Source organism: Drosophila albomicans, chromosome 2R (genome assembly GCF_009650485.2).
Source record: "Drosophila albomicans strain 15112-1751.03 chromosome 2R, ASM965048v2, whole genome shotgun sequence".
Taxonomy (NCBI): domain Eukaryota; kingdom Metazoa; phylum Arthropoda; class Insecta; order Diptera; family Drosophilidae; genus Drosophila; species Drosophila albomicans.
In genome coordinates, this window is record NC_047631.2 from 14,500,214 (window position 1) to 14,513,981 (window position 13,768).

Consider the following 13,768-nt stretch of genomic DNA (forward strand, 5'->3'; position numbering starts at 1 on the left):
TTTATAATTTCTCTCCTTCTCCTTCTCCGTCTTCCTCCTCGTTATTCTTCCTCTCATTTACGACCTTTTGTCAACACTCTGGCAGTAAAAGGGCAGCAAACCAAATGGCCGTCATCCAAGCGCCACTCGAGCGCATCCGCGTTTCCCTTTCCCCCTTTTTGGCCAAGCAAGCAGCTCCATTGAGCATATCCGGTCTCTCAGCATGCTGTTGTTGTTGTTGTTGTGGCTGTCTTTGATAAGTTTGTGATGCGCCGTTGACTTGTCTGTCATATTATCATGTTAACATGTCAAAAGAGCCAGCCAATTATTGTGGCCAAAGCCCTGTACCTGAGTGTTTGCCTATTGTGTGGGCCGATGCCGCCTTGGCCAATGATTGGCTTTGGCTTTTTATACTCAGTAAACTTTTTGTGCTTGAAAAGGTATTAAAGAAGTTATAGTGAACATAGAAATCAACTAGAATAAAGCGTCTTCGAATTGATAAAATATTTGCATGTATGTTTTCTAGCAGTTTTAATATTAGTCATTGTAAAGTTAAAAGACTTCTCTGTTCTCTACAGGGCATCTGCTAGTCTCACACTGCCAACACCTGGCGAGCAGTGAATGGCTTTGTTTTATAGGCTGTTGTGTTATTTATGAGTTTTATGGATGCTGCCCGTGATTAATGTGTGACAATATGGGGGACAAAGCGAAACAAAGCCGTATGAATATTAAACTTTGTCTGCCCATTTAAGAGCAGCATTAATAAGTTGCGGCAAAGCGGCTAAGCCCAAATCTAGATACATTAACACAAATCGTTCGTTCGTGGTGCATTTGGAGCTGCTTCCCCTCTTCCCTCTCTCCACCCCGCATTCCTCACTCTTCACTCTCCACTCGATTGCAGCACTAAGGCGCTCTTATCGCCGCTTGTAAATGTCTCAACTATTTGTTAAATGCTAAAGCGACATGGTCATAATGGAAATGACAACTTAACAGCAATGACGGCAACGAAGGCGACTCCAAGCAAAACAACCAAAACAACAGCAACAACAACAACAACGATGTCCAAGAGCTATGGCAGAAATGTTAAAAGGCTCGGTCAAGTGGGACATCGTTCGATGCCAGCGCCCGTTGCGCCCCTTGGCATATCGTCAAAGTTGACGCTGTTGTGATAACTGTATTGAGAGTGTCATTAACATTTTGATTGGTTTGCCAGACACGACGCTGCGCACCCAAGTCGTCCACAGCAAGTCCAGCCCAGGCATTGATTCCACCGAGCAGCTCTTATGAGCGCCAGGAACAGGCTATTATCGCCGAAGAAGACATGCACATCATTTGTTAAATAAAGTAGAGTCTCTTCGCCAGCAGCAGCAGCAGCAGCAGCTTCTCAGCAGAGTGGACAGCGCATGTGCGAGGCAATTAATCAACGCGACGTTTTTGCATTCAAAATGAAAACACCTTTTTAGCAGCAAGCAAAACAAACAACAACAACAACGAGAGCAGAGCAGCAGAAGCAGCTACAACAAGAATCAGAACAACATCGTCAATCAGTATCAGTTGACAACGAGGCAGCGAGAGGCAAGAGCAGCCAGTGTGGAAGCCATCAACAAATTGCAGCAGCAGCAGCAGCCCAATTTGTGGGGCGGAATACGCGACGTATGCGTGATTTCTGATTCGTATGGCGCTTTACGTTTAAAGTGGTCAGTCGGCTGGTGCTAATATGAATGCGGGTGTGCGGATGTGTGTGTGTTGAATGCTGGCGAAATTAAAAAGCGTCAATTTGTCACACGTGGTCAGGTCAACTGCGAACTCGCCTCGAATCAACTGGACTGCTGGTGGAGTAAACTGGACTGGACTCTGCTCTGCCTTCTGCCTTCCTCCGCCCCATCCTCGCTGTCATTAAGAACGCTTTTGTGGTTGAGTGTTTAATTGCCCAGCATACACACGGGGGGACAGTTGAGGGGACAACGACTTGGCACACTTTTGTCGACTTGTCATCGCCAAGTCTGCTAAGTTATTAACTGCGCTTGCAATCCATTAAGTAAGCAATTGGACGACAATACAACGCACATATATACATGAGTGTGTGAGTGAGTGGCTTTGTGCGTGGGTGTAATGGAAATGCAGCTCTGACAGCCCCGCCCCCTCTTCGCACACTAAGATGGAAAAGACGTTGACGCCTGCACACACACTCACACAGATACACACACACAAAGAGAGTGAAAGATATAAGTGTATTCATACATCAGACTTTGTCACATGACTGCAGATTGCCGTTGAGGCTGGCGTTTGGTTTCTTAATGCTAGTTTATGTGCTGCTAAAAGCATTAGTCAGACAGCCCGTATTCAAATGTGGAATGTTAACCTATAGGATATTTTTCATCTCAAACTTAACTATAATTTGCTTGCTTTGCTTTGCTTAACTATAATTTTGCATATATTATTATACTCCGTGTATAAATATTTATTTACTTAAATTTACTACCTTATCCTTTGGATGACTTTAATTCACATTTACGAAGTGAATAAACTTTAATATATTTCAAATTGAATTTTTATTTTTCATATAATAGCATCTTTTTCAACTCAAAATACTTCTGACTTTTAAAAAAATTATAAATATAGAATTGTAACTTTGTGCCTGTAGAAAATGGAGTCATCTCGGACTCCATAAAGTATATATATTTTTGATAAGCGTCAACAACCGACTTGATATATCCATGACCGTCGGTCTGTCTGTCTGTCTGTCCTTATGAAAGACTAGATCTTAGAGTCTATAAGATAAAAAGCTATACTTCTTTTCGACAGCACATGTTATATTTATATGTACATTTTATATTTATTTTATTTTATTTTATTTTATATGTACATAGATACATATGTACAACGGGTCTTGGTTGGATTAGTATATTTTAAATGCATGCATACTGAAATACACCTAAAATAGCCTTTGGTATAATATTAGTATTTTTGCGGTATGGGTTGGTATGTTTTAAAATGAATACCGCACTATTTTGCTTGTATTCAAAATGCTGGTATCTCACAGTAGAGCACACTCAACTGTAGCTTTCTCACTTGTCTCGCACAGTGTGCATAATACAGTGAATGTACATATTTAATTGGAAATACGGAATTATTTATTTGTTTATATTTTTTTTAGTCATATGTTTTAAATACAATTCTTCTTTATTTATTATTTACTTATATTTAAGAATTTCTTTTTTTAATGTTTTGGTTATTTATTTTGATTTTTAAAATTATATTTTCGATTGTTATCTTATTTAGCACAATATGTAATTTTATACTTATTGTTATTACTTATTGTATGTATGTACATATATTTTTTTTATCTATATTTTTTGTTATTATTTTTGGCACATTACTCCTTTAATACATATAAGAAATAGTACAAATCTCAACTGAATACCCACTACTAGCGCAACATTGCGGATTCACATTATTCTATTGATATGGGATTATGGCATTATCAGAAGATTGTTTGCTGCTTCTTTGTTTTGAATTTAGAGTACACGTTATATTACCGTGAACAAATACTATATTGTTTATTATTGCCAAGAAGTAAAAAGGCTTACGAAATTTAGCTAATAATTGCGCAGAGAAATTACTTTTTTCCGCTCGCAGGGCTTCAAGAATAATATCAGCATGAAAGCGCAAAAATGCTGCTGAGCTGAGCAGCATGACAACCGAATCTCTCTACAATCTAAAGCGAATAGAACTACTCGTATTCAGTGTTGTAAAATGCTAAAAATTAAAAAAATAATCGCTCTCCTGCTTGCCGCTCTATCACTTTGATAACACCAGCAGGTTTTGCTATGAATGATAATATTTAATGGGATATAATTGCTGATTAGCTTTATAGAATGTTTGTTGGATTTCAACAGACCAACTGGCAATTTCAGCAGCATACAACGCCAATGGCTGATAAACTCATTATCAACTGCAGCTTATCAGGAAACTGACCTAAGTAAGAAGCAGAGCCTCAATTGAAATGAAAACAAATATAAAAGCAGTTGACGCTGCAGTAGACCAACAAACGGCACTCTGAAAGGTTGTTCGCAAGTTGCTGATCAACACAAAGATGACGTTGATGACATTTGCGCTTTTGGCTCTGCTGGTGGCTCTGGGCTATCAGTATCTCACCTGGACCTTCGGCTACTGGCGGAAGCGTAAGGTGCCGGGTCCCAGTCCAAAGCCATTAACTGGCAACTTTCCCAACATGTACACACTGAAGCGACATTCCTTCTATGATATGCAGGATATCTATCGGTAATTTGCTAGCTGATCCTTTTGTATGGACGTGGCTAATTCACTTGATTGCAGCAAATACAAGCAGGATTATGATATGGTTGGCATGTTCCTTGGCCGAGCTCCACAGTTGCTGGTGCTCAATCCAGAGCTGGCACATCGTGTTTTTGTAGCTGATTTCAAGAGCTTCCATGACAATGAGTTGGCTAATGCGGTCGACGAGAAGTCCGACTACATTCTGGCAAACAATATGTTCACCATGAAGGGCGAGCAGTGGAAGCAGCGTCGAACGGACATAACTCCCGGACTGACCATGAGTCGGGTAAGCAATACTTTATTCTTTATTATACTCATACTTATTAGTGAGTCTTTTCTCTTTCCTATTATAGATCAAAACAGTTTATCCGGTGACCAACCAAGTGTGCAACAAGCTCACCGAATACATTCGCAAGCAGTCGCGCATTGGAGCACCCGATGGCCTCAATAGCAAGCATGTAAGTGAAATAAACAATTGAGAATTTCAAGCTCGTTACTAATCCTTACACTTCACAGCTCAGCCTGTGCTACACCACGGAAATGGTCACCGATTGTGTCCTGGGACTCAGCGCAAAGAGCTTCACCGATAATCCCACGCCCATCATGGACAAAATGAAAAATGTTTTCGATCAGTCGTTGACCTTTATATTGAACGTCATGATATTCGCTATGTTTCCGATCTTAAGCAAAATCCGTAAACTACGCTTTATTCCCAAGGATGTCGAAAAGTTCTTTGTCAGCCTCGTAGAAACCGCCATCGATGCACGCAAGCAACAACTTGATATTGGCAAACAATTTGATCGTGTCGACTTTTTGGACTACATCATGCAGTTGGGCAACAAGCATAAATTGAGCACTCGTCAGCTGGCGGCATTCTCGATGACCTTTCTCATCGATGGCTTCGAAACAACGGCAACTGTGCTGGCTCATGCTTTGCTCTTCTTGGCTCGTGATGTCAAAATTCAGCAACGATTGCGCGATGAGATCCATGCGAATCTGAACAATCAAGGCTTTGTTGACTTTGATAAACTGAACGACTTGCCCTTCCTAGACGCTTGTGTGCAGGGTGAGTTAGCACAGCTTTTTATATTATTCTTTAATATAATAAGAATATAATTTCTTCTTTTTTCTTAGAAACCATTCGCTTCTTCCCGCCTCTGATTGCATCCAACAAGCTGTGTACTAAGCGCATTGATCTACCCAATGGCAAGGGTCCAACGGTTACCATAGAACCGGGCACTGTTGTAGTTGTCCCTCACGGTTGCTTCATGAAGGACGAGGATTACTTTACCAATCCCGAACTCTTCCAACCCGATCGTTTTATGGAACCAAATGCAGCCAAAACCTATCGTGATCGTGGCGTTTTCATGGCCTTCGGAGATGGTCCACGCATCTGCATAGGTGCGTAATTAAAGCTATTACTATTTGTTCAATAACTACAATATTTTATTGACTTTTCCAGGCATGCGCTTCGCTTTAACTCAGATCAAAGCTGCTATTGTTGAGGTGATCAACAATTTCGATGTCAAAATCAATCCAAAGACACGTAAGGACAATTTAATTGATAGCTCAAGCTTCCTCCCTAAGCTCCAAGGTGACATTTGGCTGGACTTTGAAGAGCGCAAGTAAAGTATCATATATTTTGAAATAATAAAGGTGAGCTTATTGCTTGTACTACTGTGGGCAAAAAGTAAGGTGAATTTTCAATTTAAACTTCGCGGGCCTAACAATTCGGCCTAATTCTTTTTTTCTTAAGTTGGCAAGACTCTTAATGACATCTGGGCCAAATTTCATATGAATGTCATTATCAGAAATATATTTACGCTTGTGTTTTCCAAGCGACCAAGAGTGCATTTTTCGATTTTTAACAATGTCTGAATGAGAAGTGCCATCAAATTTTGTTTGCCAAATGAAATTTCGGCTGCGGAAACGTTGAGGATGTTGCGGAAGACCTTTGGTGATTCAACCATGTCACAAAAAAAATGCTTATAAGTGGTACAAAGACTTCAAAGAGGGTCGAGAACGTGTTGATGACTTGGAGCGCTCCGGACGACAATCGACGTCAACACATGACCAACACGTCAATGAAGTGGAGGCAAAAATCGTCGGTTGACTATTAGAGACCTTACTGATATGATCGGAATATCAGAAAGATCTGTAAAAACCATTTTGAAAGACCATTTGGGCCTACGAAAAGTCAAATCTCGTTTGGTACCAAAAACGACCAATTTCTGTACACGTTTTTCTTGACCATTTCGCCAAAAATTAGAGGCATATCGTTCCACAACCACCGTATTCGCCTGATTTGGCTTCGTGTGACTTCTGACTATTCCCAAAACTGAAGAGACCACTTCGTGGAATGCGTTTCGAGTCGATTGAGGAGATAAAAGCTAAATCGAAGAAGGCACTGATGGCTATACCGAAAAGGGACTATTTGGCATATTTCGAGGATAGGAAAAAAAGTGTACATAAGTGTATTTTATCGGGAGGGGATTACTTTGAAGGGTATGATATTGATTTAGAAAAATAAATAAAGATTTTTCATTTTACAAACAAATTCACCTTACTTTTTGCCCACAGTAGTATATAGTCTGTGTTTTATTGTACTAGCACACAACAAATTCCAGCTGTCAGTCAGCCAAGTCTGTATTTAGAGTCGTGTTTACCTTTGCTGAATTTTCCAGCAACAAAAACACATTTTCAGTCGAGACTCAGTTCCTGATGCTGGGCATTTTAAATTATTGAACTGTGATTCAAAGTCTGCAGGGTGGGGAATATTTTTTAATTTCAACTAAAATGCATTTCGGATGATGAACGAGACATATTCAGCAGAAGTCTCCTTTGCTTAGACAGCTCCAATCCATTGCCAATGCGATTTTTAATTGTTTTGGGAAAAGGCGGCCAGAAAAAATGAAAATATTCATTTGTTACACGGAAGAAGCCAAGTCGCTTCCTTGTATTTGAAAAATGATTGCGATTGCTGCATTTTTTGCAGAGAATCATTTATAATATCTCGCTTAAAAAAAAGAAGTTTGCAGCCGTTCCTGAATTTGTCATACTTCGTTTTGTATATGCAAATGAAATGAAACGGTTAATGAGCTGGCTAAGCAAATAAACACATTTTAATTAACATTTAAAATGCGTATTAAGCAAAAAGCTTTTAAGAAACTGCCAATAACAGCGACATCGACATCGACAGCAACAGCAACAAAGGCTGAGAATCGATGTATCAAAATATGAGAGGAAAGCCTCGATCGTTCATTAACAAGCGCGTCAAACTGATAAGAAATGGAAGATGATGAAGGGGGAGAACACAGAAGTGGGGGAGGGGAAGAGAAAACAGGTCACAATGCTAATTGATTGCAGCAAAGTTGCTGCCTCAACGTGGGCTATAAAATTATTGAAGCCACCGCCGGCAGGAGACACGCATTTCTCGTCTTGTCGATAAGCAAATTGCGTTCCCAAAAACCGAAACCACGGCCCATGACTCATCATCATCATCATAAGGCACGAGCACGAGAAAGAGCACAGTTCAGTCACTAGACAGGTAAAAGGCAAAGGTAAAGACAAAAGGCCAGAGTACTATAATAACACACACACACAGAAGTGGGAAGTGTCTCTCTTCTAATGCACTAAAGATGAGCCAAGAATTGAGGTTCGGCTGCGTTCACAGATTAAGCAATTAACTTGGGTAGTTGAGATAAGACTCTCACTCTGCTAAATGCTCTCGCTCTCTCTCGAAAGGTGTTTGCTTTATGAATACTATATATCCCACTGAGCGATTATAATGCATTTGGTTTAAGCACGTTTGCATATGCAAATCGTCGACATCAATGTCGAAATGCTTTGAGTTTCGATTTATGATCGAAACTGAACTGCTTTTTTTCAACGACCGTTTTTTATGCGATATTTTAAGCTTTTAATGTTATAATTTACTTTCTCAAAATATTTAACGTAAATATATGAATTTAAATGCATAATGTCTCTGTTGTTTTGTGGTTCCTTTTGTTTAGACTTTTTATGGGGGCGTTCATAAGTATGTGTCGTTGAAAGCTTGATATCTCTCGACGTTCTTTTTTACGATCGCGTCTGATTTAATTAGTTTTATGTGTCAAAAAGCAGTTAAAAATATTTGAAAACTCGCCACGGCTAACTGAGTTGTTATACAAATTAGCGGATTGTGCCAAAATTTATAAGCCTTTAGCTACATAACTCTGTCCCCGCTACGTTTGGCAATTTATGAACCACACATATCATGCACATATCGTACAAGCACCCCAGTTTAATATTCCCCTCCAAAAAACCCTCTCTGCACACTCTCTGCAAAACATAGCCACTTGAGGCAATAAAAATCATGGCTACCCCCTTGTAAATGTGGCTAAGTATGATCCATAAATTTTTCCAGCTAATCGCACGCACTCAGACCGAGCAAACACCACGGAAATTGTTTGTAATCATACGAAAATTGCCTACAAATGAACTGCTTAACGGCGTGTCGCACATTTGGCAAGCACCGAAACACCCAAAAGTGCCACACACACACACACATACACATACAAACACACACCCAATAATACCGCCAACAAAGGCCAAAACAACAATAACAACAGCAGCCCCATTTTAATCCATTTAACCGGGCTCAGAAACTGTGCCACATTTGCGTTTGTGGCAGCCAAAATAACAACAGTAGCAAGGAAGTCAGCAACAGTTCTTTGCACAGACAATCTGCATACCCTGTAAATAATACAGACTTAAATGTAAGCAGTAGAATGTTAAAAAATCTGCTTACATACATATACTATATGTCTAAACATATTTTGTTTATATATTATTAATCGTAACTTAGAATTAAATAATAAATTACAAAATACATCCCGAATTGGCAAAAAATTTAACATAAAGTACAGCCTTTCAGTACACTTTTATATATTCCATTAATTATTATTAAATAAAAAAATATTTATAATTAATAATTACATATTTTATCGTTAAGTAATAGATTTTTTTGTTATACAAAAATAAAACAATCATCTTTGGCGGTCTCTGGATTTAATAAAAATAGTAATAGAAATACCATTGGTGGCAATTTTCAATATAATAATAATCAAATTTAATTATATGTAAAGCGACTCTTGCTTTTCAATTATAATATCTAAATGTTGTACTGAATATCTTAATTTAAAAAGAATTTGTGATTGTGGTGATTGTAAATAAAATAAAATTGCCCCCGGAGTGACTTCAAACTTTCATAATTTAGGATACTCTCTTTCAATACTCCTCTTGCTTATTTTGAACAGGGTATTTTAACAATCGCTGGCTGGAATTGCGCGAAGGCATATTTAATTTATAAAACGACCAAAATGGCGCGCACAAAATTGTCCAGGGGCAAATGGCATTGCGAGCCACACAGGGGAGTGAGTTTGGTGGGGTTGAGTCATGGGGCAAGGGGCACGGGGCAATAACGAAGGGTGCCACCAGCAACAAGGAAGCACTGCGGCAAAAATGCGTGAAAAAAATCGGTTACTTATTAAAAATGCCCATATACCATACAATATGCATGTCTATAGTTGTGTCTGTGTGTGTGGGTATAAATGGATGGAAGTGTGGGTGCGGCCTCATAAAAATCAGTGGATCCTGCAAAGAGTGGGTGCGAAATTAATTAAGCACACTCTGGTAATGTTACGAGTATTGTGCTCCCCTTGAATTAAAAGCACTGGCAGCATTTTGTGGCAATTAACCGCTATCTCTGAATGCTTATGAGCACGAGTATTCTCTTAATCGAATATTGTGCGTGGTGTTTGAGTTCAGACGGGTCTTATAAGAGTATAAGACTATTAAAAATCAGTAAGCAAGAGATAAAAATCATTAAAAAGAATATCACAAAAGTCTAAAATTGAATATAAAATATACATATACTCGTAGTACATATAATAATCAAGCTTCAGAAACAGCCGATTTCATTTAGTGCACTTTACTTCAAGTGTTTTGCTTTCAAGATATAAGCAAAAGCGAAATTTTAAATTTAAAGAATATTACAGTTTGTTAGTATTTGTTTTAATACATTTTAAAGTTTATTTTTCATTCACTAACCGAAGGGGCATATGTATATTCATAATATGTTGTGTATTATTTTTATAATGAACTATTATACAACAAATAGTAAAATCAGTATTAATATTAAATGAATTGAACTACGAAGTTGAAAGTCAGCGACTTTCGGTTAAAATGAGCAACTAAAATGTTTGTTAACACATTTTTGTCTTACATGTTAAAGAATTCTTGTTGTGCTCATCGAACACGAAAATTCAATAATCTCAGCTTGAGGCAAAACCTCTCATCTCACAACCTCCATCTATCTCGATGGTATAAAATCAGTGCGCTGTGAGAATCGTCTTCGATTCGGCCAAAGCTTAACAAGTCCGCCCTCAAGGCAAAAACTTTCAGACGCCCACACACCAGCACACACACACATCAATACACACTCGCAAAGCAATGTGGATTAAATAATTAATGTGTTAATTTATCGGTTAGCAAATTGTGTGGTCAATTCACTAACAAAATCACGCATAGAGCCCCAAACCCCAAACTCGAAGCCATCTCAGCTGAGACCAAAGTCAAGTGTGGACAGGCGAAAAGAATTTCGTAAGAGAAATGCAGCAAATACACAATGGCCTAGGGCTGAGCTTAGAGTTCAAAGAAAGTGCTTCACGTGTTGAGGGAAATCACTTAAATGGGGCAGACAGAGAAAGAAGAATAGAAAACCAAAAGTAGTATGTAGTAGAGAGTGAGAGGGAGACTCTAATGCCGTCTGGATTCGTGGGCATTTGAAAGACATTGGCATAAAGGTAAAACTGTCACCAATAATAGCGCTCACCTGACCGCACATAAAATTTGCGACGACGACGAACAGGGACAACCATAATCAGTATTGGCAATTGGAGTGACATTTGCGCTGTGCCACACGCCCCCTTTTTGCCCATCATGCCACCATTTGTATATGAGCTAAATAAAAATGCATACGAAATGAAGCTGCAACACAGCAGAAAGAGGCAAGAGCAGAGTCAACGTCGCAGTCGCCGTCGCCGTCGCCATTTCGAGGCACTTGCGCAGAACTTTCCTGCTGAATATTCCATGAAGTTGCCAATAAAGTCAAGTGGCAAGTCCTGCAAAATGGTAACGAAGGTGGGGCAACTGCTGCTGCTGCTTTTGCTCCTGTTCACTGCAGTATGCTGCTGCATACTAATTCAGGACATTCTCTGCCTCCATCTAGAGTTTGTGGCAGACACTTCCAATGCCCTGCATTGTGGTGGCATCTTGGCCTCATTCTGTATTCATACCAAGCACCAATTTCTCGTTTGCTGTTGTTGCATTTATTGTTCTTCTCTTCTCTCCTCTTCGTTGTTGTTGTTATTGTTGCTGCTGCTGCCTGCTATTAACTGAAATAAAAGTACACAACAACAACAAAAAAACTGCAATAAAAATGTGGCCCGCCTCTCGCTTTGCATTAAAATTGCATTGCAATTGCCCAAGTCAAGACCTTTGTTGTTGTTGCTGCTGTTATTGTTGTTGTTGTTATTGTTGTTGTTACTCTTTTATTATGGCAATTGTTGCCCGCTGTTGCCGTTGCCTCTTGCTGCTGTTGCCGTCGCCGTTGCTATTACTGTTGCTGTTCAAATGAAATCCAATTAGTTGGCTACAAGGCCTACAACGACGATGCGTCGTGACTTGAGAAGTCCTTTTGCATCTGACTCTCCGTGTCTGTCTCGACTTTGTATGTAGATTTGACTACACTCGCAAAAACGTATATTACAAATATTTTACATTGTATTGTCAATTGTATTATCAATCGACTACATAAATATTTAAGAAAAAATTGTTCTACAAAAGAACATTAAGATCATTAAAAATAAGCGTCTTTATGGTGGCTTAAAAAGTTTACTCCATAATTATTCTAAGCGCTTTTAAATGTACAAACCAATTGCTTTGACATTATTCCATTTGTAATTAAAATTCAACATTTCCAATAGTTTCAGGATTTTATGTTTTATTCGTTTATTTAAGTTTAAATTTACTCAATTAGTTTCAAAATATCTAAAAACAATTTATTTGATTGAGAAAAATATTATAATTGGAAAACTTTTCCAATTCCAAACTTTAAAATCGTTAAAATTTTAAAATCAAATGATTAATCCACTAAATAGTCATAATTTATCCAATGATTAAATAAATTGTAAAGCTGTCATTCGCTTTTCTCCGTGTATAATCAGTCGCTGTGTGTCGGATCACGCGCCCAATTGAATATGCAGTAATTGCGCGTTTCATTGTTGGCCATGATTTTCGCAAAACTTTTGGTAACAAAAAGCGTACAACTTTAAGTGCAAAATTGAATTTTTGTGATTAATTTTTTGGTTTTTGCTGTAAACAAGTAAAATCTAGAAGTAATCAAATAGACTCCACGAACATTTCTCTGCCTGCCAGCGGAGTACGAGTCGCGTATGGTGAATACACATGGCACATGCCAACTAAGCGGAGTGAGATTCTTGCCATTCATGCGGGATACATTTCACAATCAAGTCGCGGCATTCCAAGCTCAAGTCGAAGTCGAAGTCGTAGTCGAAGCCACCTGAGTGGGCAAGTGGGCAAATGGGCAACGTGCTCAAGGCCAAGAGACTGGGCAATAAAACTGTCAATTAACCTTTAAGTGAACCTGGCTAGAAAGATGCCAATGCGCACAGCACACAGGAAGAGGACGCTAAACAAAATAATTTCCATTTGCATGGCCAAGTGGGAGGAAATGCAAGGAGGATGGGGGAAATATCTTATCGTTGGCTGCCAGAATGCCTGGCTCAAGAGATAGCACCGAACATTTTGCGTTAGCGCTAATAGAGAGATCTCTCTCGCAGTGGCTGCTGCTGCTGCTGTCAATGAATGGCACATGGAGGAGCTGAAAATGGGCATTAGGAAAAGTCAGAGGAAAGTGGACCACAGGCTAAGACGTAGCTTTGCCCTCTGTTACGCCGTCGCTTTGTGAACTCAAACTGACAAAACGCTGCTATTTCCAATTGTGCTATTAATCTGCCACATTTGCACTTCTCCAGGCCATGCGCTGTCCCTCTCTCACTCTCACACTCATACTCACACACATTCACATTCACACGCACACTCACACAGCTTCCTGATGGCAACGCTTGGCTAACCCGAAAATAGAAACAATCAAAATGAAAATACATTCTCTTCATGCTCTCGTCTATTCGTAATAAAAACCCCAAAAGCAAAACGTTTTCCATTTAAAATGTCGTCGCAAATGCAAAGCTCAATGTTGTTCCCTCTCTGTCTCTCTCTCTCACTCTCTCTCCCACTCACCCACTGCTGCCGTTCACTACCCAAATTGCCATTAACTGCGGCAGCAACCAATCACAATCCAGCTGCGTCACGCCCACTGCGTCAATTGTTGACCAGTGCTGCCCATAATCGAGCAGACTGAAACCTG

At 39.3% G+C, this 13,768-nt stretch overlaps 1 protein-coding gene across 1 annotated transcript; it reads left to right on the plus strand.

Annotated features, from left to right (window-relative positions):
- Positions 1-4,018: 4,018 nt before the first annotated feature.
- LOC117575968 (probable cytochrome P450 28a5) lies at positions 4,019-5,934 on the plus strand. Its single transcript, XM_034260447.2, has 6 exons — positions 4,019-4,263; positions 4,318-4,564; positions 4,632-4,736; positions 4,795-5,344; positions 5,413-5,679; positions 5,741-5,934. The coding sequence occupies exons 1-6, from the start codon at positions 4,076-4,078 to the stop codon at positions 5,905-5,907; spliced, it is 1,524 nt and encodes a 507-aa protein (XP_034116338.1). The 5' UTR covers positions 4,019-4,075; the 3' UTR covers positions 5,908-5,934.
- Positions 5,935-13,768: the final 7,834 nt, after the last annotated feature.

Bases quoted from the DNA above. Each gene is read 5' to 3' on its own strand.
- LOC117575968 (XM_034260447.2), top strand. From the start codon at position 4,076: ATGACGTTGATGACATTTGCGCTTTTGGCTCTGCTGGTGGCTCTGGGC. The intron at 4,264-4,317 runs GTAATTTGCTAG...ACTTGATTGCAG, and splicing joins GATATGCAGGATATCTATCG to CAAATACAAGCAGGATTATG. The intron at 5,680-5,740 runs GTGCGTAATTAA...TGACTTTTCCAG, and splicing joins TGGTCCACGCATCTGCATAG to GCATGCGCTTCGCTTTAACT.